This window comes from Mustela putorius, unplaced genomic scaffold, assembly GCF_011764305.1.
Source record: "Mustela putorius furo isolate JIRA1106 unplaced genomic scaffold, ASM1176430v1.1 tig00537248_pilon_pilon_pilon, whole genome shotgun sequence".
Lineage (NCBI taxonomy): Eukaryota > Metazoa > Chordata > Mammalia > Carnivora > Mustelidae > Mustela > Mustela putorius.
In genome coordinates this window covers 11,045,087-11,072,863 of record NW_025422387.1, presented here as the reverse complement: position 1 = coordinate 11,072,863, position 27,777 = coordinate 11,045,087, and the positions used below count along the sequence as shown (strand labels likewise).

Here is a 27,777-nt window from a genome sequence, read left to right as displayed (position 1 = left end):
TGCCTCTCTGCATACTTGTGATCTCTGTCAAATAAATAAATAAAATTGTTAAAAAAACAAAAACAACAAAAAACCCCCCTAATGTACTATATGGTGACTAACATAATAAAAACAACAATAACAACAATAAAAAAAACAAAGAAGGTAGTTTCTGTCTCCCATCTGCATGGTTTCCCGAGGCTTCTGTGCAGCAATAGGGACGAGGGGGACAAAGACACTTCTGACCAATGATGGGAAACTGGCAGCACACTAGCCCATCTCCTCAAGCTGGGTTTTCAAGCTCCCAAGATAGGAGACATGGGGATGCCGATCAACCAGGCGCACATCTCTGCAGGTGTCTCTGTGTTTAGTAGCAGATAAAGTGTGCATCCCAACCCCAGCGGGTCTGGGACACACAGTCACCCTTCTGGATTCACTACTGGACTCACAGCTCAGCCTCAAGCAAATCACCTAGCTGGCCTCTTTGGATTCCAGTTTCCCCATCCGAAGAACGTGTGTGGCTGAGGAAGGCTAGGAGAGGATGCTAGAACTGTAGGATTCTAATTGTACTACAGCCTCTGCATACTCATTTTTTAGAGAAATACTGGTAATTTGGAAACACACTCAAGCCGATCTTGTGTTACCTACCCAGGAGCTCAACAAACATACAGGAAATTCTACATACTGCAGAAAGAGCTTAGCTGAATTTCTAGAAGCTAAAAAGAAATCTATCAATGGAGTCCACTACCATCAAAACTGAAAGAATAGAGTTCATGTTGTTAAAGTAATATGTTAAAAGTAATACATAAAGTAATACATTTCAAGATTTCAGCCCTCTTTTTAAGTGACATATAGATATAAAATTGCTACAGTTTTGTCCATCTGAGCCAACCATGGACTCTGTGGTTGTTTCACTGACTCCCAATATTTCCAACAGTGACATGACATGAAGACTAACATTCCAAAACATTTTGTGGTCCAACTCAGGCAAGTGGGGAAATCAAGCTTTTGGAGATTGCAACATCACAACATAATAGAACTTAGGAGCATAGGCTATCACAGCCATCAAAATCATTATTCCTATTAGTTACAAGCGGACAGGTGTTTCATGACTTAGGTTAATATAATTTTAGGCTTTTCTTAACTAGTTCTGTAAATCCATGGTTGTTCATACACAAAAATAACTATCAATCCCAAAGAGACAATACATCACCATAAATTATGTTCTATGGTATGTAAATGCCAGGTGAAGGTAGGCACTGACTTTTATTTTTCTCTTTCCATATCTGTCAACAGATTATCTGTCTATCCCCCCTTTTCCCAGTTCCCTTTGGACTGAGCAGAGACTAAAGGAAAAGTAGGCCAAGTATATTTAATATTTTATACCAAACAAGCTATTTGCTTAAGATGGCTTGGCCAGCCTCGTGTCTGGCACTGAAACCCAGCCCGCCAGTTCCAGTAGGAATTAAACACCAGTCTTACTGGGTGCTCTGCTCCATTGCCTACTAATGCATGGAAGGGTTATTGGCCAACTTCTTCACATAAAGGCAAGAGTGAGTGTATGTGTGTGAACATGTGTGTGTGCCCACGTGTATGTATGGAGGGATTACAGGGGGGAGCCGGCCACAGCTGCTTAATTTTTGTAAAGCTTTTTTTCCTTAATAGGGAGGAGGGTTGCGGTTACTTACCATCCTCATAAGCTGCTACCGCCAGCGAGCTGTTTATCCTCACAAAGGAGACATATGGCTGCATTCCAGGCTCGTCCTCCTCATACTCTGATTCCAGGAAAGGGGCTGTGTAGTCCCAGGTGCGGGTGTCCCACACCCTCACATCCCCTGATGTATATCTGGAAAAGAAGAGCACACTTGGTTCCAAACGGGGACTAGAGAGCGGGGCCATGGTAGAGAAAACAGGGAGAACCTTAAAACAACAGAAGTAAGATTTGGTTGGTGGGCAGCCATTCTTGTAACATTATTTAGAGGAGTAATTCCAACAGGAGGAAAGGTCACCTAGCTGACAGAAGGCTGTGAACACAGTTCATGCTCTCACACGGCACAAGGGTGACAATTCAAATGAGAACACCGTACTACAAGATTTTGGCATCAAGATCTCCCTTACGCTATCATAACCAATCTACTGCCTTGCGTTATCCCCGCAAAGGGATCACTAGCAGAAATCTGTAGAGGCCAGAGTATTTACACACATACACAAAAGACAGACCAAGAGAGAAAAGCTAAGGACTAATGGTCTTACAGGCGCGAGCTTTCTAATGCCTCATCCATGCATCAGATTTGACTGATTAAAGTCCCTAAAGACTAATTGATTTGCTGAAACAATTAAATCTTGCCTTTAGCAGCCAGACAATGCTGCCTTCTCATGAAAAGCTCTTGCCGAAATGCATGACACTCCCCGGTTTTGCCCACTTAGAAAATAGGAGCACTCACTCTCTCCTATTACTACTGCCACTCCAACAAATGACTCTCTCCATCAAAGCCAAGACAGGGCCAGAACCTGCTCAGACATGAGGCCCCTCAGACACGAGGATAATGGAATGGCCAGATGACGAGGTGGTGTGCTGTCTGCCATCGAAGTATTTATGCTAAGTTCCTTACATCTGCTACAGAGAGTTTGGTTCAACATGTAAATCAGCTAACCACGGGGAGGCATGTTAGAAAGGCTTTAAGAGTCTAATGATGTACCCCACAAACACAAAGACAGGCACATGACTTTAAGCAGGTTCACAGTCTTCTAGAGACCCTGGCCATAGTTCCTTCAGCATTTCTTGGATCCCACATAAAAACCATAAAGACTCAAGATAATCTCTGAGATGAATTCAACTACTGAAATCTATCACATGATATATCTATCAAGTAGTTACAGATCAATCTCTCATGTGAGATTTGTTAATAAAGAAACTAAGAGGGACCCCTGGGTGGCTCAGTCAGTTAAGCGTCTGGCTTTGGCTCAGGTCCTGGAATCGAGCCCCACATCGGGTTTCCTACTCAGCAGGGAGACTGCGTCTCCCTCTGTCCCTCCCCCTGCTCATGGGCACACTCTCTCAAATAAGTAAAATCGTTAAAAAAATATATATGTAAAAAACCAACTAAGAACATTCTGATAAAGGAGTGCTTCTTTTACTGAATATAGCAGTAATTCCCTCAAATTATTGCTGGTAAATATATACATTATGTGATTCAAAGATGATTCTGTCACATAAATTCCCTCAGTTGGAAAATTCGGCTCTCGCCCCACAGGACGGTGCCCGGGGAGTGCACCTGTGGTGTAAAGAGCCAGCGAGAGAGACACGCTTTCAAAAATTGGGCTGAAGGAAATCCGCATGACGACTGATCCCCCAGTAAATAGGAATGCTCACTCCATGAGTGTTGTTAAGCCTGGCGATGCCAAGTAAGGGTGGATATTGATATCACTGTGGCCAAAGCATGGCCTCTGGCTCCCAGGTCCTCTAGGCAGCATTCCAGATCACCCTTCTTAATGAGGAACCCTATACAAGAACACACACCACTACGCCAAATCTACCAGGCTCACCCTGACACCCCAGAAAAGAACTCAGGTATTCCCTGGACTAAGGCCATTTGCTTAGCTACAGAGACAGTGAACAAAGATAACACGTTTGAACGTCTAGACTGTGCATGATTAGATTCTTAAGTTCTACATGAAAGGAAGGAGCCATTTCAGAAAAGAAAGGTGAGACGGACGGCGACACCATCAGAAATAGAGACAAGGAGTGAAAAGAAGACACAGAAAGCAAATGTAGGAGTCCGAGAACTCCGGGACTTGGAAACGTACTTCCTTTCCTTTGATGCCTGGTACAGCGGCCGCACACACAGTCTCTCAGGGCCCTTTGTGCACCCCATCGGGGCCCCCGTGGCCAGAGAGCATGTCAGGGCCTAAGCTCCAGCCCTAAAGCCGCTTTACAAAGTTCTGAGGCAAAACAACAAAACCAGAACCTGATGAACTGCCGGCCCACACACAACAGGGAGCCCCTGTGAGATACAGCTGCCACTCACTCTCCTCACTGGCAGGGCTGCCACAGAGAAGAGCGCTCTGTTCATGTCTAACGGGTCCTCACAGGGCTTTTCCTCCACAGAAATGTTGTCCCCCTGACCCTGAGATGCCGCAGGTCTAGAATTAAACCCGTGTTCTCCTCAAAGGCTTTAGTTCACCACAAACTAGCCCACTGCTGAAATCCTTCCTTTCCTCAGTGACATCAGTCCTAGTCCCTGGTACAAAACTGAGCAAACACACACACACACACACACACACACACTCCTGGCCCCACCCACATTGCCCAAGGTGTTCTGGTGGCCACGCCCTCTCCATTTCCGTCCCCAGGGATGCTGCCCCCATCCAAACCGCTCAATGCCTCAGGGCCCCTTAGTCCCAAGCCTCCCCCACCCCATCAGCCCTGCACAAGCCAAGCCCTCAAGAAGTACTTGATGACACAAATAATCATTTTTCCTTCCTCTCTTCCCCTTCCCACTGGACCATGTCTCCCTGTGATCTAGCCTACACCACAACAGCCTAGACTTTTCTCTCACAGCAACGGTCTGTCCAGATCCCCAAGAACCCATCAGCTTCTAAGGTCAGGGGCTGGGTCTTGCTCATAGCTATGAGCCCAACACTAGAAGTCCTGAGTCAGACTAGAATAGCACTTGACACTTAGAAAGCCCTCTAGCTACTCAAGCCTTAATGTCTTATTGATGACATTTTAATTACTGGGCCTAGCACAGAGATCCTTCCACACACTAGCTTCTCTCCCAGGTCTCATTGGTCTTCCTTAGCATGAACCTGTCTCCGGACAAGTCTGCCATTCCTGGCTTCCATAGACTCTTACTGCAGCACCTTTGCTCACATTATCCACTTTTCCGGAGTGTTTTCCCTCCTACTAAGCCAGCCCAGTGGATCCCAATGTTGGCTGCGCGTGAGAATCACCTGGGATGCTTTCCAAATTCCTGATATTCAAAGTACACCCAGACCACTGAAGTCTGACCCTGGGAGTGGAGCCAGGCATCAGTGTTTCCAGCGGTTAGGCAAGACTGAGAACCACTGACCTAGCACAAGCCTACCGACTGCTCAATGTTTAGCACAGACCCTCTTCCTCCATGAAGCCTTCTCTGGTTCAACTACACTGTATCAACTGCTCTGTATCTAAAGAAATGGTGTTCATTACCTGCCACATCTCCACTTGATGCTCAGGTCCTGAAGAAGGCCACATCTCAATGCTCTATCTCTATCACAGTGCCTTACACACAGCTAATACACAGGGACCGGGAGGGGGTATCCATGAGTAACAACTCGACTGGTATGACTGGCGCCTCCTTTGACTTCTACTGCCCACCCTCCACTGCTAATGATCAGCGAGACACTCGGAACACACACATCGAGAGGTGTTAAACTCCTCGCATTTACTTCCAAAATGATTAAAATATGTATAAAAGCATAGGCTAAGCTAAATTATTTTGATAAAGAAGAACACTTTCAAAGATAGCCATTTAAATGAACTCCATTCTTCATGGCCAAAGAGCAGGAGAATAGCATAATGCAAATGGCTCAGGAGGCAAAATATAAAAGACTCCATGTTCTCTTTTTTGAGGGAAACAAATAATACCGGCTCAGCAGGTACCACGTGATGACTCAGCGCCAGACTCTAGAATAGAAGGCAAGTGAGAACAGCCATAGCAGTGGAGATCAGACTCTGTGCTAATGAACTCGTGCTAAAGAAACAGACATTTTCAGGAGGGTAAAACGATGGCTGGAGCAGAGGGAACTGGACCAAACCCTAAATGTGATCTAAAAGTGCTTAACAACATTGGCCAGGAGAAGCAAGAACAGATATCGAAGGGAGGTAGGAAAAAAAGCTGATTTTTCTCCAGAGCTCCAGATGTCTTTATCGCTGCCTAATGACAATTACACTCAACCAATTAAGACGCCACTATGACAGTTGCATTGTCAGTAAGCCTTTGGACCCCAATGTTGATGGCTCTCTAATTAGTGTCTGTGCAAAGTACAACGGCAACTAATATATTAGCTGCTGTGAGAGCACTAAAGAAAAACACAAGGAATAAGAAGCCTGTTCCAGATGACTGAGGATGTCCCAGTCCAGGGCATGGACCAGTGAAACTGTACGCCTTCCCAATCTTTTTTACGCTTGGCAGGGTTACCTCCAAATAAATAGGTCAGAGACCACAGCTGATTTTTTGTTGAAAGAATGGGAATAGAGCCTCTCAAGCTCGGCGCGCCAGAGCAATTGCCAATTTACAATGGTTTACCACCAAAGAGCTTCCATTAACTACTAAGTTTCCACGAACAGACTACTCATTTGGACTAAGAGGCCCGAAGAAAAAGAAGAAATGTTGTATGGCTAAAAGCAAAATAAAACAAGCCCCACCTTTAACCCTTCTGGTGGGGAGATGGAAGGGGGTGTTTACGTTTTGCTTCCAGGAGCCTGAGCTTACTCCCTAAAAACTTTTTTTTTTTTTAAGGCTCTTCATGACAACCTTGGGGGTTGTTTTGATTTAGGAATGCTGTAAGTAAGGTTAAGTGACTTACCCAAGGTCACAAAAAAATAATTTAGTGGCACAGCTGGGATCAAAAGAGGTCCCCAGGCTTTCCTCAAACTGCTGCTTAGCCAGTGAGCCAGGCCGCCTCCTCAGATGACAGTGTCTTCAAACAAATATGGCTTTTAAGGACCATCCCCATTGAAGTGCAATATAAGGAATTTATCGTCTTTAATACTGTGACTCAGGCTTGCAGGACACAGCCCGTGAACCTAACCCATCAATTCTACCACTATCTCTAACTAGAAGGCAATAAGCCAACAAAAAAGGCTCATTATGCTGGCAAGGAGTGCGAGGCCGGGCAGAAGCAAGGGTGCCTCCCATATGCACTTCACAGGTGACACGGGAGGATGTACAGAAAGGCTGATACAACTTCAGCCTCTACAGAGCCATATTCATACAACCATCCCCAAACAAAATCACAATTCTATTCTGACCAAGTACTGACAACAGCCGAAAGGAGCCTCGTCATGAGGCCTCAGGCCAGGCCTAGCAAATGGTCTGTGTGTCAAATCCAGTACATCAACTGAGGCTGCCTGCAGCCCTGTGTTGAGAAGGATTCTGAAGCTGAATTCCAGCAGCGTACCAGAAACGTAAATGCTGTGCTGAACTATTAACGCCTGCCCTTGGTTTGGGACTGAGGAGTGGCAGAGTGTAAGCAGGTTATTTGCATCCTTGCCCCATAAAACTCTAACCTAGCCGGCTCCTTGTCATCCTTCCCTCAGCTGAGAAGTCACTTTCCAGGAGAACCCGGCCTGACTGAGCCTGTACTGGGTGCCCTTCCCTAGGGTCTTACGGCAGATGCCTTGCTCCCCCGACCCTAGCATCTCCCAAGTTATTCTGTCACTGCTGGGGCTTGAACTCCTTGCTGCCTGGGAGCAAGGGAGGGGTCTCTGCAGCATTCTTCTGTGCTCAGTAAGAGTTCAATGAATGAATCTACCGGCTTAAATTCAGAGGACAAAACTGGTTTCAAGCCCACCAAGCAATTAGGCAGAGGCCCCCCAAAATGCAGCACCGCTCATTTCAAGAACCATTTCTGCCCTCACCATGCAGAGGCTTTAAGAACTATTTGCATGCTCCATACTTTATTTAGTAATAACCAAAGAATACAAATCAATGAAATCAAGAGTATTTACTGTTTTCTATGAAACATGACTGCGTAGTATTATGCAATTAACAAAATGAACTCAATCCCACAGTGCAGTCTTTCCGCAGAAAAGCTCTACTACAGACATCAAGTGCAGCTTAAGACACAGCGATTGAAAAATAATGAACATCTTAATGGACCTTACGAGATACATGCACTACACACTTAAAACTCTTTTCCATACATCTTGGTTAATCACAATCAATAGAGTCAGAGTCAATGATGGTTATGCAGAGTTATTGTAGCTAGGGCCCTTCCCATTATTCCTTGGAGAACCAGAGATGGATAAATGCAGTCATGAGTTCACCAGTATTTATTAAGGGTATTCTGGAGCTCCTTCATTAAGGGTATAATAAATGTAATGGTCTCCTCCAGGCTCTTATCAATACCTTACCTCAGACTTATTTACCAGAAGAGCATGTACACCTCATGGCAGAAAATAAATTTTAAAGGTATTTTTAAAAAGAGGTCCCTAACGGGTAATGATCAAATTCCTTATGGCAAACAGTCCAATGTCATACTGAGCAGCAGTACAAAATCTATATATATAAACCAAGGCTGCAAGAAAACCATCAAGAGAAAAAGTTCTTAAAGAAGGAAAAAGATAGAAAGCATGTCCTTCCTAAGTGAGGTGACATCTGTCTAACACAACTTTACCACCTGTCTCTATTTACAAAGCACGTTATCTTAAGAGTCTCAAAAGCAAGCCAAAGGTATTACCCATTTTTATACATTCACCTGAAACTAGCCAACTATTAAACCCCTCAGTCCCGTCCTTGCCATCTTTAGCTCCTAGGCAGATTTTAAAATTTGGGGCAAATATACACAATTTCAGAGCAAAGTCATATTGTGGCATGGTACATGGTCAATGAAAAGGCACATTTTTAATTACTAGGAAAAAGTGGTGGGAAAATGGCTAAAAGCATAGTATTTCAAGTTACTTTAGATGCAGGAACCATTATTTTCCTACAGTTCCTAATCACAAATGAGAAAATTCCACTGGAAGTGCCAAGCAAATCAGAGACTCAGACATGAGATTTTATGTACACATAAACCGGGAACTCAAAGCTTTGCTTCCAGCCTACAGAAGCCTGGGTTGTGTGGACAGACAAAGCTAACAAAGAGAAAAGCCAGAACAACAGCCAGAAGTCACTTGGCTGCTGGAAGGAGGCACCGGCACTCCTTTCGCCTGTCTACTTGGGCACAACTGCCTCAAAGGGAACAGAGCTGGATGAAATGCAGGAGACCAAATGGAACAATCATATTCTAAGGGAGATAAGAGTTGATATTTTGCAACATTAAATGATAATTTTCCTTCCAACCATTTCTGGCAGAGGAGAAACACTGGTACACGGTCACTGTTCCTTCCAGTAAAAGCGGAAACCAGACCCTAAAAAGGCAACATCACAGCAGCAGAAACCGAAGTAGAAATATTTAGGAGTGCTGAGAAAAACCTTGACGCAAAGAGGGTGCTTGTTATTTTTTAAATCAAAACGGGGAGGAAAAGGTCCTCTAATGTGACTAGAAAAGTATGCTCTCTTATGCAGACTGAAATGCTTTAGACTTACGAATCTTAAGTAAGGAGGGAGTTTATTGCAAACCACCACCATACTCTTGGGCATCTAATAAAAGCTTCTGGTGAGCTAATAGCTTAATGGTTAGCAGAGCTGGCACAAGGCCTCCAGTGAGCCCAGCTTGACCTTCTGGAAGCTTTACCTGAGACTCTCCCCTTCACTAGGTGGCAGTAAAGCAAGTCTACTTCTGGTGGATCATACCTAGACCTACAGCTCAGGTTTAGAATGTGGCCCTTCTGAACTCATGATGTCATCTGTTTTCAATGCTCTTAACTTCCAGAGTGCAACTGGGGACAAGAACAGTTGCCGCATCACAAAACAGGACAGGCATGTTTTCATGTGCTCATCTCTTCTGTTCTTTTAATGAGAAATATAATTTAAGAAACATTTCAAAATTCTCAGAGCTGTCATCACCCAAACAAACAAAAACAAAAACCACACTTCCTAATCACTTATTATCAACAAACTTTCCAGATAATCTCTCTTCTAAATACACGGAAAAGCATACACCCACCCTCACTGTGTTTCAGGAGGGTTACCCCATCACAGAGAAAATGCAGCTAGAGGCTGGACTCTGAGACAGACAGGGGGTTTCCGGTATGGACATCGGTGGCTTCTGAACAAAAGTTTTTCTCCAGTTAAAGAAATGAAAAATTTTGGCTGAAACAACAAAGTAAAGGTTGTGCCTGAATTACTCTGTCATGGCTGCGGGAACTTCTTATCTACCCAGCAAAGACAGCAACTGGGTTTTCTGGAATTTTGCACATCACTGCTAAGTGGCCAAGTGAGACCACAGAAAGGCAAGAAGGGCCACAGGAGGAGCCTGGGCAGGTCAAAGACGCAGTAAAGAGTCCCAGAAAGTGCACGGTCTCAGGAGTGTAAGGAGTTTTCATTCTGTACACACTTTCCTCAAAGTCTGAGTCCTGGGTCCAGTGTTAGGCTCCAAAGGTACAGAGATGCTCAATGCACCACCCCCATCATTTTAAGAAGGATACAGTTAACAAGACCCAACACTGCCAACACGTGGAAGGCAATGGGCCAAGAAAAGCCACCAGTTTGCAAGCCCTGGTGATCTGAGAGACAGTGTAGCGTGGTGGAAGGCCTGGGATAGAAACCAGACTATAGGAGGTTAAGATACGAATGTGTCCCCTCTTACTTATTGCACTGACAGAAGGGAGGGAGGCAGGGTCAGGAGAGCAGGCTTGCGGGATGGTTTGGAGACTTCACACCCAAAAGTCAGACTGGAAGGAAGTTGAGAGTTATGAGGGCTTTTTAAAAATAATTTCTTAATCTGGAAAATATGAAAATTCATTCCCCTAAATCCAGTAATTCCACTAATGGGACTCTAGCCTAGAAAAATAATCACACTAAAGGATATAGAAAGATGTAGGACTCTTTATTCTACACATTTATATGCAATTTAAAGTTTCTATAGTTAGCAGGTTTTTTAATTTTTTTTTTTTTTAATTTATGAGAGAGCAAGCAAAAGAGCCCATGAGCAAGGGGAGAGGGATAGGGAGAAGCAGACTCCCTGCAGAGCAGGGAGCAACACGTGGGGCTCTATCCCAGGAGCCTGAGATCATGACCTGGGCTGAAGGCAGACACCTAACTGACTGAGCCACATAGGGACCCCAATAAGCATATGTTTTATAATTTTTCAAGAAGACTGGCAGTACTAAAAAGGGAGGAAATCTGAAAACCCCTATGTAAAATATACACATTAATAACAAGACACGGGAAATGACTTTAATGTCCAATACTAGAGGAATGATAAAAAAAAAAATAAGATACATTGTAGGACTTTTTATGACAAATCAAAGAAAATAATGAAAAGCATGTAATAACACAAAAAAATTTTTACCAGTTTAGTGAGGAATAAAGGCCAAAACAGAAGGTAGGCTAGGCTTATGTAAAACTGTGCATAAAACAATGAGCAAATAACTTGCATACACAAAAACCATAACAAGAGCCACGTTAGCATGCTGGGATTTAGGTGGCTTTTTCTCTTTGCTGCTTTCTAACGGTTTTGTAAGAACATGGTTTTACTACCACTTTTTCGTTTTTTTAACAGAAAAGAATGATATGTGCCACAAAAGAAAACCCAAAATGAAGCTGTCCTAGATGAGCTGTCGGAATAGCAAACAAGGGCTCCAGAAGGCAGCCCTACCCGCTGGCTGTCCATGTGGACATTGCAGAAGAACAGTGGAGTGGTGCAGTGCATGCCTGACCCTCCCGGCTCGTCAGACCTCCAAGCCCCAGGCAGCCATGTAAAAGAGGGTTTTAGAACAGCTAACCTCTACGGTTTCTTCCAGGTTCTGGATGACATGATTCTAAGTGGAAAGGACAAAGAAATCAAGGACCAGACAAATTAGGGATTTCCTCAGGTTTCCACATAACACTCAGTATCCAGGTCGGAGGGGGTTCGGCATATCAAATTATAATGTTTCCTTCAGACAAAACAATGTACAAGCACCGTAGGGCACTGCATATTACACACTACCTCTAGCTTTAAAAAGAAAAAGATGTTTACAAATTAACAGCAAGAAAATACATGGTTGTGAAATTAATTATTTCAAAGTAAAGCCACAACAGAAAACAAAAATGTTAATCAAGGCAAAGCTGCACTATAAGCTGCAGTCACTTCTCCAAGAGTTAGGAAACAGGCAGATGTTGGGGTGGGGTTAATAGGCCAGGGGGCTGTGGACACCCCTGGGAGGAGACAAGACTGGAGTTGGACCTTAAAGGAGGAGGACTGGGTTTCTTTTTGGGGTGATGAAAATGTTCTGGGATTAGACAGCGGTAGATAGATACACAGCCTAGTGAATATACTAAAAATTACAGACTTCGTCGATTTGAAAGGGTATTTTATGGTACAGGAATTATATCTCAATTAAAAGAGAGAGAGAGAGATGTGGCCAGAGGCAATCAGAGACTGTGGGAAAAGTCAAGGGTACCAGAGATGAGTAATCAGGAAAAAGTTAAATTGGAAACAAATTTAAAGGGCTTGGAACATAAGGAAAAAGTAACTGGAAGTTACCATCCATGAGACCATAAGGGAAACAAAAGACTCATGGGAAAAAGAACAAAAAACCAAAAGTTCTGACAACAGTATCCACTTCCTCTGCTGGAAGACAAGCCCGGTAAGAGGCATCGTCCAGGTCCTGCTCAGCTGATGAGTATGCTGGGCCTTGGGTGCACTGGAGTGCATAAATGTTTGAAGGTTACTCTGGTTTGAGTGAAAAGAAAAGTAAGGCAGAACCAAGACAGGGTCAACTGCGAGGCTCATTAAGTAATAAAAATTATTCTAGGCATCTCCAAACCAGGAACCTTTTACACAAAGGTGTGAAAAGATGGGAAAAAGCAAGGGGTTCTGCAGGCGCCTTTGCTGCCAATTACAGGAAGTAAACCTAACAGGTTTCAATGCAAAGTGGTTACACAGTTTAGTTCTAGGCACATAAAACTTAAGCCCCTGAACAAATTCTGCTTATGTTCAAAGGGAGAAAAAGGAAATGAAGGAAAAGCAGAGAAACACAGGCTGAGTAGATTGGGCGAGAGAAGGTGGAGTGACCAGGGTCTCTGCAAGCAGCTCCTTGGAGATGCAGAGCTGCAGAAAGCCGGGTAAATACAACATTGATTGGGAATGAGGTAACCACAAACACCGCTGTCTCAAATGAAAAGGGATTCGAGATCTGACCCAGAAAACAAGCACCGTAACCACCAGATAAAATTTTAATGATAAACACAAGATGCTCTACACACAAGCAAGACTGAAGTACCCGATGCTAGGCCATAAACATAAGGTTCTCTTAGAAAGAGGAGCCAGGAGGAGCCTCTCTGACCCACAGATCACGTTTCATCTTATCGATCCACGAAACTCTGCCATCGCTTTGTGTTGTGCTGGCATAATCTGTAATGTTGAGCAGACCTCAGGGGAACAGGGAGGCAGGAAAAGAAGGGCTGGCATCTGGACTCATGGCCAGCCGGCCTTTGTGAGGGCCACGTCCAGATAAACTCCTACTTGGCTTTGGAGATTAAAGTTTCCTTTATCTCTAATTTCCCTTCAGACTCTCAGTCCAATCTCAACATTCTGTCCTCAAAGGCCTCCTGACACATTGGGAGACCCCTGTAAGCTAGAAGGACAGAAGTCCTTTCCGAGTTACCATGGAGCCTTAGAATCTGTAGGCACAAAGGACCTTATGTAGCATAAGCTCTGAGGCCCACATTTCTGCTATGAGAAGCAAAAGTCTAAAGCCGCACTGATACCTGAATGGACAGAATTCCAGAGTTCAGGTCCATTCATCTTTCCAAAAACAGTGGTTCTACAGCACTCCCAAGAAGGCATTCACCTCTACATCACCGCAGCAAAAGAAAAGCTAAGGAAAAGCGTTCTTTCCAGGCATATCTAGTTTCAAGCAAAGATACTTTTTCTAGGTATGGTAGATCACAAAATAATCTGTTTGGAGTTTTTTAAACTCCAATGGTGCTTCTTAAGCAAAGAGTCTTCTTTAAAGAAAAAGACTCACCTACTACACCAAGCTGTTCAGGCCAAGATTTGTTTTTGGTCCTCCAGACAGGAACCTCTCCTGGGGGGCTCACTCCAAAGCCAATTCAGACTCAGGGTTTTAAATGTTATGATCTCTACTCAGGGCATTAAATATACAGTGTGGGACTGTAGTTCAAAGACCACTTCTCAATCCAAAGATCAAACTGGTCTTCTCACTGTACATTAAAAAACACCTTTTTGCATCTGTTAGTAAAATAGGAAGAATTCATGAAAGAGTTTTTTGGGACAGTAGCCACAGGAATTTACAGAAGCTAAAATTAAATTTCTTGGTGATGAAGACCACTAAAAAGCTTATTTCAGGACAAGTAGCAAACAGGTGCTGTGTGGTGGGGAAGGAGTATCCCATGTGGTCACAGCCCTTTCTCATAACAACAGCTTCAGAACAAGACAGTAAGAACAGGCTCTGTTTGTGCCAACATGTATTATTCTTGCTTGACTTTTTTATGTCTTCATAAAATACAGACCGTTTGCCTTAATGAAAATCTAACCTAACATGCCACAAGAGTGATTTAAAGGCTAGGAAAGACATATTGAGATAAATGGATTATAGCTCTACACTCGACACCATTCGCTTCCCACTACTAACTTCAGACTCCTGAACACTGGACAACAGAATCGTGGAGATTTTCCATCAAACCCGGGCTATTGTGGGAAGGTACGTGCTCTCAGGGGAAGAGAATGTCACTGGGACTCAGAGGGTGGCCAATGAAAAATGAAAGACCTTAAGATGAAGAGTTAATCATTAAGTGAAAAATTGCATTCACTTACCCGGCAATGACAACGCCGTCATGGGAATGCACGTCGCACAAAACCGCATCAGGAATGTGTTCCAGTTCGCTCACGGCACCTTTGCGATTCTGTGTAAGGAGAAGGGAGATACAGTTTGTACTGTTCTTGGGATCCCCAGAAGCTGGCACTTCACTTCCAGCTACGTTCGACGGCGATTTCTTAGCACTTGATTGTGCTCAAAGTTGCGGGCATTTCAAAGGACAAAGGTGACAACTAATAAGATCAGGTGTTAGCATGTACGGGTTACCGCACACATGAGATGCACTGAAGAGGAGGGTGGGGGCATGGGACATGCAAGTCGCTGCTCCTGGGCTCGAGGGGGTTACAGGGTCCAAAGGCAGTGTGTGAGCACACAGCTACGATGCACAGAAGGTGGGCAGTGGCAAGTATCTGAGGAAATGCATCACGTGTATTTAGTTCAGTTCAGAGGACAGAAGGCATTTTATGGTATTTTACCTGTCAGCAGCCCTTATGAACTCTCGGGGGATAAAATGAGCAAGGACATACAAAGATAAAATCAGGATGGGGAAAATAAAGACTGCAAGGTCAGAGGTTCATGGAAACGGTAATTTTTTTTTTCTTTTAGATTATTTATTTGAGAGACAGACAGACACAACGCAAGCTGGGGGTAAGGGAGAGCACACTGCCCGCTGAGCAGACGTTTAACTGGCTGAGCCACCCAGGCACCCCGGAAACGGTTCTTTTGAAGGAAACCCAAAACCCATGACGAGTGTTGCTCCTGAGGGGACCAGGTGGCAGGCAGAGAGACACAAGAGACAGATGTATTTTCCACTCTATGCCCCTTTGTGGGTTTGGGATCATTTGTACAAAGCTCATTACACAGGATGTGGGCCATGCTGTGCAGTAGGAGTGTTCGTCCCCCTCACCATAACCCAATGCTGGCCTTATGCAGCAGGAAATGGGAGCACCGGCAGGGAAAACAACTTGCTTTAACACTACTTTTCATGTTTTGATAGGGCTTTCTTTCTAGAATCCCAGTAAGAATTCCATCATTACAGTTAGTGCATGGTTCATCATTCCGCACTTCACTCACGGGAGTCCTCACCGCTAACAGGACCAGGAAATGGGCCGAGATGCTGCAAGAATCTGACTCCAGTTCACTGAATCGGCCATCATTTATGAGAGTGCTCACTAAACAAACGGCTGTGTGCTTGTCAGAGGAAAAAACGAGACGTTTTGTTCATCTGCACGTAACCTGCCACAGTTATGAAGGGCCAGAGGTTTGCAGGTGGGTCTCTGAACACCGTCCCCGCTGCCACCTCCAGCCGATGAGGAGGAAGTAGCTGCCTCCCTCCATGGCTTTCTCTATCACCAAAGCTTTGGCGGAAGGAGAAACTCAGCTGTGGTGCTACTAAGGGTCGACATCTCTGAATTTGCCACTTTAGCTCCCAGGAACACAAGTCAGAAGTATCCCTCCTTTCCAGAGGCAAAGGCCCCCGTGAATGCTCAGCTCGCCAGCTCTCCTTCAATTCCAGCTCCTGCTGCAGGGCTGGACCCAGCTTGTCTAAGTAGTGCCATCAAACCTTCATGACTGCCTCTCACTGAGGTCTCTCATGCAGGCCCAACCACACAGGCAAGAGCGTTGTCAGCCTCCACGGGAGTTCATGACCTGGTGAGCACACAGCTGTGGGGCCCGGGCGCTTCTTAGTGGTGGGGTCTTAAAGCTCTTTGAAAGGATGGCTATGCTAGTTCTCCTGAGAAAGGTAGTTCTCAGCCAGGGGAGATTTTGCCTCCCAGGGGACGCACGACATGTCTGAAGACATTTGCGGTTGTCCCGACTGGAGGGAGGTAGAGAATGCTACTGGCATCCACTACGCAGAGGTTAGGGAAGCTGCTCAACATCCTATCACACACAGGACAGTCCTCACCAAATGTCACTGGGGTCGTGTGCTGCGGTCGAGAAACCCTGAATTCAAGAAACACTGCTCTTACTAACTCTGCTAGAAACCATGTAAGTTTGCCCAGATCGAGAGTATCCATCACTAATCAGGTTATGAGGTGACCAGGGACAGACAGGCACACAGGCAATCTGTCACCATCAGTAATGAGCAAAAGCTTGTTGATCTCAAAGTCTATTAGGATTGACCTTTCCAGGGGCGGGGAGAGTATGTATGGTTCTACTCTTTCCATACAAGGGACTATCCAGCTACCAGGCGGGAAGAAGCAGCACGACTGCACGGTCGTCCTGTCATGGCTCAGAGCAGCTTTAAGTAATGCTGTTCTTGACAGTTATTTCCCATAGAAACATTCCAGTGTGCAAATTCTTAGCCGTGATCTAATATTTCTGTAGAGATTCTGAAGTGATAAATGCTATGGAAGCAAGCCAGTGGGTTATGTGAGGGGAGAGAAGACGGTACTTAGAGACGTTTAAAACCTCCCTCTTAAAGAGTTACTGGAAATAGCATTTTCAGCTTCTCTTTTGTATTCAGGTGGGGGTCCATGTCTTGGTCCATCAGTGTTGGCCGAGACGAAAGGAGGCTTCACTGAGCACTAGTCCGGAGAGCCTAACCATCAGAGGGGAGGTGACCGACACCCTAATCTCACCCCTCCTCTCCTAGAGAAGAGGATGCCCCCAAACCGTGTGGTTGAAAGCGGGGGCAGATACTCTAAAGGTGAACAAAATGGGCAACAAATCACCAGCAGCTGACAGGACTCTCACCACACTCCCCTCTTTGCTTTTGGCAGTTAACCTCAGGCTGTAATTGAAGGGACTCCGGATTTAAGCCAGGGCCTGGATTCCTGTGTCCTTGTAGGCCGCTCTTCTACAGGTAAGGATATTGGCTACTGCCTACCTTCCAGTTGGTTCTTAACATGTGTTCCTTGGCTCTGCACTCCTGGAAGATGAGCTTCCAGCAGGAATAATCAGAGATGCTGCTCTCCGGAAGGTGCCCTTCCTGCTGGCACAGCCTGTACCAGAGCACTTCGTCTTCTGCAATCACCTTCCACGTCTTGCTCACCTAAAACAGAAGTGACACAAATGTCAAATTCTGCAATTAGAGAAGCCCCTTGTCATCCAAAAATCAATCAACACCTTTATTATTGCCCTGAGTTTATGGCAGTATAAAATGTCTCATTAACAAAACACTCTGAGGTGAAAAAAAAATAGAAGCAAATGTTTCCAGTTTTATTTTTCAAGATTTCAAAACTGTTGTTCTACCATTTCATATCACATTTGAGATGACTTGGTTGAATTATTATATAACATGTGAGAAAAAAATACAAATACATAAAAGGCAAAAAATACAATTGCAACATAGCTATACAATCATACACCAGTTTTCAGACCAGAAACTCTTTACTTTTTACCAAAGGCACCTGTGTTTCTTTATACACTTGGAGACTGATGACTTCTGAAATAAAAGGCTGTATGTAACAAAATAAATATCCATAATGCAGTATTTCTGGTCATATGAGAAAATTAAATTTATATTACACACAAAAACTTAGACTTTAAATGTATAGATTTTTTAAAAAAATTTAACAGAAAACTCAAGCTGTTCACCAGGACTGTAAGATCTGATATACAAAAAATAATGTTGTGTCTGGACAGGATTTCAAATACCAACAGTATGCAGAGGAAATGGCCATTTCCACTATTAGTATTTTGTCCTCCAAGCCTGACTCTGGGGGATGATGGATTTACTTCCGCACAGGACAATGAACAAAGTTGGCTAGAGTGCAAAAGATGGACTCTCCTGGCAATAGGAAAAAATGATCCAGCAGGTCAACATGCTCCTGGATCTGCAGCACATTCTGGGAATGGGGGATTAAGTGCTCAACACTTGCTGTCCATTTAAAGATTAAGACTCATTCCTAATAAAATGAGAGTCGTGACCACTGGTTTACAGTAATCTGCACTCCTTAACACTCCCTTGGGGCCACTTCAAGACACTGAATACAGACAAGAAAAGGGAACATGAGGCAAAGTAGGCGATAGTGCACACAGCATGTGCACAGCAGACTCTCATTACACCAGGGTTCCTCGTTTGATGAAGTACTGATAGGTAGTTAACTTTCAGGATGGCAGAGCAAAGATCTCCAAAAATCTGCTCCTACATGCAAGCAATAAGAATACTGCCAAAAATTGTCAAAAATCAACTTTTTCAGAACTCTGGCAATTAACTGAAGGCTTTTTGACATTTTGAGGAGCATTTATTTAAGAAAAATGGCCACATCCTGGTAAGAACAACCTTCATGTTGTTTTAACTTGCACTAATCCCATCCTCCTCCTCCAGGACCACAGGTAACTCCATGGTAGCCTTGAAAACCAAGGCTTTACAACTATGGTAGCTATAAAAACCAGTAGCCTAATAGTCACCAAAAGGGCCAGGTGGCTTTATAGGTCCCCACATGTGCTATCCCCAGAGAACTGTCATTATTTGACCTGACAGCTTGCTGGAAAGCTCTGTTCTAGAGGTTTGTCTTTATCTCACTGAACTCTGTCTTATCTCCACTGCATTTGTCAAAAACAATAAGGGAGAACTGTTTAACACTGTGGCTGCCTGAGGTAACATTAGCAACTGGGGCTAAGAGGATCTGACCAAAAGCTTAGATGAAAAACTGGGGAATGGGATGTCCACAAGGGGCTTTGAAAGGTTCCAATGTATTTCTAGCACTCAAGAATGTCATATACATGTGTAGGACTCTGTGTGCAGCCAAGACCTGAGACAGCCCTCATCTCTTATGCTGGTTAACCCTGAAGCTTTCCACAAGCACAAAATGAAAGCTAAAACAGAGTTGTGACCTGTTGACATATTGAAAGCATGCCCCAACAAACAGAGAGCGCCTCAGCAAAAACTGGGAGATTTATTGCTTCAACACAGTTAGGGAAATCTCTGTCCAATCACTAGCTAACCGCTAAGCTAAATGAGCAGATAATTCAGTGGTCACAAATGACAAAAATACAAACTAGAGAATCAGTCCAGAGAAGTCACTAATAAATAGCAGCAAGAAAGATAACAAAAACTAACCCTCCCAAAGGCAAAAAATCTGATTTCCAGAGTTGCCCATTATTTTAAAAGTCCCAGTTTTTAACAAAAAAGGTTGAGACATGCAAAGAAACAGTAAAATAGGAACCATATACAGGAAGAAAAAGCAGCCAACAGAAACTATACCTGAAGAAGTCCAGACTCTGGATTTAGTAAAGATTTTAGATCAGCTATTACAAGTAAGTTCAAAATATTAAAGGAAAGCAGGTTTAGGAAAATACAGTTATGAACATAATGTTTAAGTACAAAATACAGATAAATTTTTTAAAATAGAAGTTTGAAAGTTGAAAAGTAGAGTAGTAAACAAATAATTCAGACTTGAGCTAAAAGAAGAATCCACAAACTTAAAATTAATTAAGATTATACCATCTATGAAAAAAAGAAAAACAATGAGAGAAACCCTCCCATCAAAATGAAAAAAATTAACAGTCTCAGAGGCTTATGGAATACCTTCTATGTGGACCAACATAGGCATTATGGGAGTTCCATAAGAGGAGAGAAAGAGGTAGAAGGAATATCTAAAGAAATAATGGCTAAAAATTTCCCAAATACAATGAAAAATAAAAGTTCACCAAACTCCATGAAGGAAAAACTCAAAGATTCACACCTCCACACAACATAAGATAGAATCATGAAAGCAGCAAAAGAAAAAGACTCTTTATGTTTACTTCTCATTAGAAACCAGGGAGGTCAGAGAGCAGTAGGCTGGCATATTCAAAGTGCTAAAGGAGGAGACTGCCAACCAGTAACTCTATACCCAGCAAAACTATCCTTCAAAGTAAGAGAAATTAAATTATGCCAAGATAAACAATAATAAGATAATCAATAACTAGTAGACTTGCTCTATAAGAAATACTAAAGGGAATCCTTTAGGCTGAAATACAAGGACACTAGATAGTAACTTAATCCACACTAAGAAGTAAATCAGTAAAGTCATTACAAGGGTAAATGTAAGTGACAGTATAAATGTATTTTTTGTTTGCAACATGTTCTTCTGATTAAAAAGACAACTGCCTTAAGTATAAAATTGTGTTTATAGGCTTATAACAAAGACATAATTTGCATGAAATAATATACCAAAAAGGGAGAGGGAAGTTATAATGTAGCAGTTTTGGTATACTATTGAAATTAATTTGGCATTAATACAAACTAGATTGTTTTAAGATCCCTGGACAGTCATTAAGAAAAGAACTTAAAAAGTATACTAAAGAACTTAAAAGAACTTAAAAAGTATACTAAAAGAAACAAAGAAATTAAAATAGTATGCTTTAGAAAAAGATTTAAACACAAAAGGAGGCAGTAATGAAGAAAAAGAAGTACAAAAAAGACCTAAGACATACAGAAAATGGCAAAATGGTAGATATAAATTCTTATCAGTAATTATATTAAATGTAAATGGACTAAGCCCTCCAATCAAAAGACAGAGATTGGAGGTTTAAATAAACATGACCTAAGGATATGCTGTCTACAAGAGACATACTTTTTTTTTTTTTTTTAAGTAAACTCTACACCCAACATGGGGCTCAAACTTGTGACCTGAGATCAAGAGTCACATGCTGACTGAGCCAGCCAGGTGTCCTAAGATATACACACTTTTTATTTTTAAAGGTTCATTTACTTTATCTGAGAGACACCTCTAGGGGTTGTTGGGAGGGGGTTGGTGGGCAGAGTGTCTTAAGCAGACTCCATGCTGAGCCTGGAGCCCACTGTGAAGCTCATTCTCACAACCCCAGCCAAAACCAAGAGTCAGATGCTCAACCAACTGCGCCACCCAGGCACCCCATGAGACATACATACTTTAGATTCCCATGCACAAATAGATTAAAAGGATGGAAAAAATATACACTATGCAAGCAATATCTGAAAGAGAGCTGAAGTACATATACTAATGCCACTTAAATTTTAGGGGGAAAAAAAAAGGTTACCAGAGACAGAGGATATTTTTATAATAAGGGCCAATCTATCACAAAGACCTAATCATTGTAAACATATATACTTAAAAACAGAGCCCCCAAATACAAGAAGAAAAATGTGACAAAACTGAAGGATGAAATGGACAACTCAACAAACCAGGAGATTCTAATACCCAGTTTGAATAATGGATAGAATAAGTAGAATATCAACAAGGAACTGTAAGAATTAAACAACACACACACATACACACACACACAGAATTAAACAACACTATAGGGGCACCTGGGTGGCTCAGTGGGTTAAAGCCTCTGCTCTCAGCTCAGGTCATGATCCCAGGGTCCTGGGGTCAAAGCCCTGCATCAGGCCCCTGCTCAGCAGGGAGCCTGCTTCCCCCTCTCTCTCTGCCTGCCTCTCTGCCTACTAGCGATCTGTCAAATAAATAAAATCTTTTAAAAAAAAAGAATTAAACTACACTATAAACCAACTAGACATAAGAGACAACCATAGAACATTTTACTCAACAATTTGAGCATTATTCTCAAGTGCAATGGAGCATTCTCCAGGATAGACCATATACTATGCTATAAAACAAATCTAAGTTCAAAAGAACTAAAAAAGTGTACAAAGTATGTTCTTTGACCACAATGAAGTGAAATCATTAACTGATAACAGAAGGAAATCTGGGAAATTAAGTGTGTAGAAATTAAAGAACACACTAACAAATGTTAGCATGCCAAACCACCAATGGGTCAAAGAAGTTGCAAAAGAAACTAGAAAATACTCTTCAATGAGTGAAAATGAAAATGTAACATACAAAACCTATAAGGCCCAGTGAAAGCAGTACTTAGAGGGAAGTATATACCTATAAACTCATATTTTTAAAAATCTAAAATCCATAGCCTAGCTTACAACTTAAACTAGAAAAAGAAAACTGAACCCAAAGCAAGCAGAAAGAAAAATTACAACAGAAACGAGTGAAATAAAAAGAGAGAACAGAGCAAATAAAAGCTGGTTATTTGAAAAGATGACCAAAACTGACAAAACTTCAGCTAGATTGACCAAAGAGGGGCACAAGGGTTGGGGGGGGGGGTCAAATTACTAAAATCAAGGAAAGAGGCCATCACTATGAACCACAAAAATGAAAAGCATTATAAAGGAATACTATGAACAATTATATGCCAACAAATTAGATAGACTAAATGAAATGGACAAATGCTTTAAAAAAAGAAAAAGGCACACAAAGTACTGAAGTTAACTTATGAAGAAACAGAAAATCTGAACAGCTCTGTAATAAGAAACAAAACAAAACTCTTCACAAAGAAAAGCCCAGGCCTAGATGGTATCACTGGTGAATTCTAGATGTTTAAAAAGAATTTTTAAAGTGGTTAAAGCTAAATTAAAAGAAATTTTAAAAGAATTCTACCAAATGTTTAAAAAGATTAATGAATAACCAGTAATTCACAAACTCTTCTAAAAAATATAAGGGGGGGGGCGCTTGGGTGGCTCAGTGGGTTAAAGCCTCTGCCTTCGGCTCAGGTCATGATCCCAGGGTCCTGGGATGGAGCCCCGCCTCGGGCTCTCTGCTCAGCAGGGAGTCTGCTTCCTCCCCTCCCTCTCTGCCTGCCTCTCTGCCCATTTGTGATCTCCATCTGTCAAATACATAAATAAAATCTTTATATATATATATAGATATAGATATATATGAGGGAACATATCTCAATTCATTCTACGAAGCCAGTACTTCTGATACCCAAACCAGACAAAGACTGCACAAGAAAACTACAAACCAATATCCCTGATGAATATACACAAAACTGAATTCAGGAATGTATAAAAAGGGTTATACTTTATGACCACATCAATTTGTCTCAAATACAGGGTCAGCTGAACATACAAACATCAAGGTGATATCTCGGTGCTAGGATGAAGGACCAGAACCACATGCAGTTCTCAAAGATTAACAAGCAATGTAAAATTAAAAAGAGTTCTTTATATTCAAAATAAATCTGTACTGTACAAAAGACTTCAAAGTGGAGTGCCTTTATATAATGTCCCCAAGGAGACCTAAAGTGATATGGATACATATCTGATCAAGATTTTAGGAACATGCTTCAAGATCACCTGCATTTTCCAAGAAGCAGGATGGTATAACAGAAAACGAGTTACAGGGAGCCTGGGTGGCTTAGTCGGTTAAGTGTCTGCCTTTGGCTCAGGTCATGATCCCAGGGATCCCCTATGATCATCCCCCATGATCCCTGGGATCAAGCCCTGCATCGGGCTCCCTGCTCAATAGGTAGCCTGCTTCTCATTCTCTACCACCTGTGCTCTCCACTCAGCAAGAAGTCTGCTTCTCCCTCTGCCCCAGCTCCTGCTTTCTCTTTCTCTCACTCTCTATTGTGCACACTCTAATAAATAAAATATTTTAAAAAATAAAATAATAATTAAATTTAAGGGGTGCCTGGGTGGCTCTGTGGGTTAAGCCACTGCCTTTGGCTCGGGTCGTGATCTCAGGTTCCTGGGATCAAGCCCCACGTCGTCGGGCTCTCTGCTCAGCGGGGAGCCTGCTTCTCTCTGCCTCTCTGCCTGCTTGTGATCGCTCTGTCAAATAAATTTTAAAAATCTTTAAAAAAATTAAATTAAAAAAAAAAAACAGTTACACTTGTGAAAAAAACAAAACCCCAGACCTCAGATTCTATTGTCCGGTCTTTCACTAGTTAGCTGTGGTATAATGACAAAGTCACTAAGCTTCTCTGTACCGCTTTCATAGGCTTCTTTTCTCCTCACTGGTGGGGAGGAATCAGACATCCTGAAATGTCCATCACAACACCAAAGTCTGACTTTTGGAACATGGTTTTCTCACCCTTAAAAAGTGAATCATCATACCCCACCACCAGCGGAGTGGCTGTGCATCTCAAAGAGCTCAAGAAAAGGACCCTGCAAACAATTGTTTACCCATAGGTCACACAGTACTACAGATCACACTGACAACACTCTAGAAGGCACAAATTCATTATAAAATCATGCTGCTCCAGGGGCACCTGAGTGGCTCAGTCCGTTAGACACCCGACTCTTGATTTCAGCTCAGGATATGGTCTCAGGGTTGTGAGACTGCACCCTGCATCGGGCTCCCTGCTCCATGGGGAGTCTGCTTGGATTCTGTCTGCCACTCCCTCCCTCCCCAAGTAGCTCACAAGTGGTGCTGCTCCAATTACTTTGAGGAGTCCATTAGCTTCCTTGTGTTTTAAAAAATAACTTCTGTTAAATCTAGAATGGGTTTCCACTGCTCCACGGCAGCAGAAAGAGGTTAGTTGTGGGGAAGTAAAAATTAGAATTCAAGAATTCAGATAGTTTCAGTGTCAAAATTTCTGATTTTCCAACTCAAGCAAAGTATACTAAGAACAATTATTATTACAACACCTTACTCAACCAAAAGTATGTCAAAGCAATACTGACCCACAGAACAGTCTAATGGCAGATGAAAATTCTGGCTTCCTGTGGGCATGCAAGCTCCAGGTGCAACAAGCCATCACATCAGCAGAGTCATCTTCCCTGTAGACATGGACACTGTGTATGGCAGCCCTAGCATCAGAAGTTAGGGCAGGTAGCATAATGAAGTGCAAGGGTTCCATCACTTTGCTGAACCAAAGTGCCACCCTGTCATGCTGAAGGTGTCACACAGGCTCAAGTCTTCAAAGGTTTAGAAACTGAAGAAGTAAGAGGGATCCTGGAAATCAACCGGAGCAGTTCCATCACAGAAGGGCGATTCCTAGCAGCCCTGGTTGGTAAGTGGCTTCTGCAGAGAGCTGAGGTGACCTTCCAAATCAGTCTGATCCACTGCAAAGCCGTCTGGCTGTTAGAAAGGGCTTCCTCCCTTTGGCTAGTAAAGGGATTCCGCCCATGGCCCTAATTTTGCCTTTCTCAAGAAATCTCTATTCCTTCCTCCACCTGACAGCTTCTCAAGGTGTCTTCTCAAGAAGACACTGTCCTAATTCCCCTTAGTCATTTCACAGGCCTAAATATCACCCATTTCCCTCAACTAACAGTCCTAGGACTAGACTAGTTTCCATACCCCTTATCTCTGAACGTACCTTAATACTTGTGCACATACGGGGTCCCTCTTCAAATGCAGTACCCAGCACAAAACAACACTGCATTTGCAGGCTTCAAGTGCCATGAACAGAAAAATTTATCAGACGCTAATTTGCTGCTTCAATTGTTGTAAATAACCCATCGTGGCAACTAAATTAACAACCCACCTTCTACAGTTTATGAAACACTTAAGGCAAACAAGCAAAAATACTATAAACATGCATGGACTTGTCACCCATTTAATAAGATATTACTAGTAAGTTTGAACCCCGGTGCATCTCTAGGTCTGTACCCTCTCCCCTGCCATTGGGGTAACCTGAATTTGGTGTCCATCATTCTTCAGAGTTGTTTTGTTTTTTTGTTTTGGGGGGAGAGGAGAGAGGGAGAGGGAGGGATTGAGGGAGAGAGAGAGTGAGAATAAGGGAGGGGCAGAGAGAGAATCTTAAGCAGATTCCACACTTAGCATGGAGCTCCACACAGGGCTCGATCTCACAACCATGAGATCATGACCTGAGCCGAAAAACTGACTGAGCCACCCAGGTGCCCCCATTCTTTAGTTTTTATTGTTGTTATTTTGCTTTTTAAGATTTTATTTGTTTATTTGACAGAGATCACAAGTAGGCAGAGAGGCAGGCAGAGAGAGGAGGAAGCAGGCTCCCTGCTGAGCAGAGAGCCCGATGCGGGGCTCGATCTGGGACCATGACCTGAGCCAAAGGCAGAGGCTTTAACCCACTGAGCCACCCAGGCGCCCCTCTAGTTTTTTTTTTTTTTTAAACACACAAACTGCAGTTAAAGTCCGTCCCCACTTTTTACTTCTATTCTATTAGTTTTTTAATCTAATTTTAAGTCCCATTTTACACCCCGGCTCTCTGCACCCACCCCCACATTTTAGAGCATCTTTAAACTCCAATTCTGTCATCTGTTGCATTAACTGCTTCTCCCATGGATAAGTCATCTGCAAAATATGGTCTGTGGACCTTTACCTCTTAATTATTAAAAAAAAGTTGACCAGGATGGGGCTGAGCCCATGGCAAACCACTAGAGCCCTCCCTGCACACACCCCCTTCGGCTGACATGGATCCATTAAGCAGCCCACCCCGGGCATGGCCACAGCATCAGTTACAAACCCACTTAACCACACTGTCATCCCACACTTCTCCATCTGAGGCCAGAGGGCATCAAGGAAACAAACCCTCATCTGATCACAAGTGGTCAGGCAAGAAAGAATGGGATAATGACTCAGGAACACTGGAGCTCTGGTTTGGACTAGACAGAACACCACCATTTGATTTTTGGCATGTTTGGGCCACAGCTGAGCCTGCCCCGACATGAGTGGTGTCTGTCCATCTGCCCCTGCCAGAGCGAGTCTGAGAACTAGGCAGTCATCAAGCGCAGACAGGACCGGACCCACATCAGCTGTGATGGAGCCAGGCACAACTCAAACAGTTCCAGAGCAGAGCACTTCCCTACTAGTCCTCCGGAAGTGAAGGTTAAAGTATCAGAGAAGGGCGAACACACAGAGACCCTAAAGGGTCCTCAAGGGCAGAAAGTGCTCACCAAACCCAGGGCAGCTCACTCTGACCTTGGGATGCCAGGAGCCTTTTTGGTAAACATCATGAAATGTAAGATTTTGTAAATACTATGAAATGTTAACTGGATGGAAGACTCAGAGTAGCTAAGAGATCATATAACTGGTAGGCATTATTGCACAGACCAGCGCTTCCCAAAGCATGCTCAGTAGACCAACAACTCCTCAGGGGGCTAATAAGTCACCTTAAAAAAAGGATTCCATGGTCAGATAAATTTGGAGAACACTGGTTTAAAAAAAAAACAAGCAGAGTTATTTCGCTGAAGAACTTCTGAGAGCTTTTATAGATGGCCAGGTGTTGCTGATCTCTCAGAAGGACGGAAGACACTGTATTCCCCAAACTTATTTGGCTCTTGAACTTTTCCTAAAAAACGGTCTCAAAAGCCTTAGTGCCCTGCAGATACCACTTGAAAGAACATCTGCGTGGCCTATCGGTGAGCGGGTGAAGAGCTGGACACAAAGACCAGCAATTCTCCTCTGCCAGCCAGATACCTTGTGCGTGGATCTCCTTCTCCCCCAGGGCAAGGAAGCCACAGACTGGATCCC

The 27,777-nt window shown here is 43.2% G+C and overlaps 1 protein-coding gene across 1 annotated transcript in view; it reads right to left on the bottom strand.

The window, feature by feature from the left end:
• The window catches only part of FBXW8 (F-box and WD repeat domain containing 8), a 126,151-nt gene that overhangs the window by 74,081 nt on the left and 24,293 nt on the right, over nucleotides 1-27,777 (bottom strand). The window contains exons 3-5 of the mRNA XM_004753416.2: nucleotides 17,445-17,609; nucleotides 14,611-14,699; nucleotides 1,668-1,825 (exon numbers count right to left, since the gene is read on the bottom strand). Coding sequence (XP_004753473.2) covers nucleotides 1,668-1,825; nucleotides 14,611-14,699; nucleotides 17,445-17,609 — 412 coding nt within the window. The remainder of the gene's footprint in view (nucleotides 1-1,667; nucleotides 1,826-14,610; nucleotides 14,700-17,444; nucleotides 17,610-27,777) is intronic.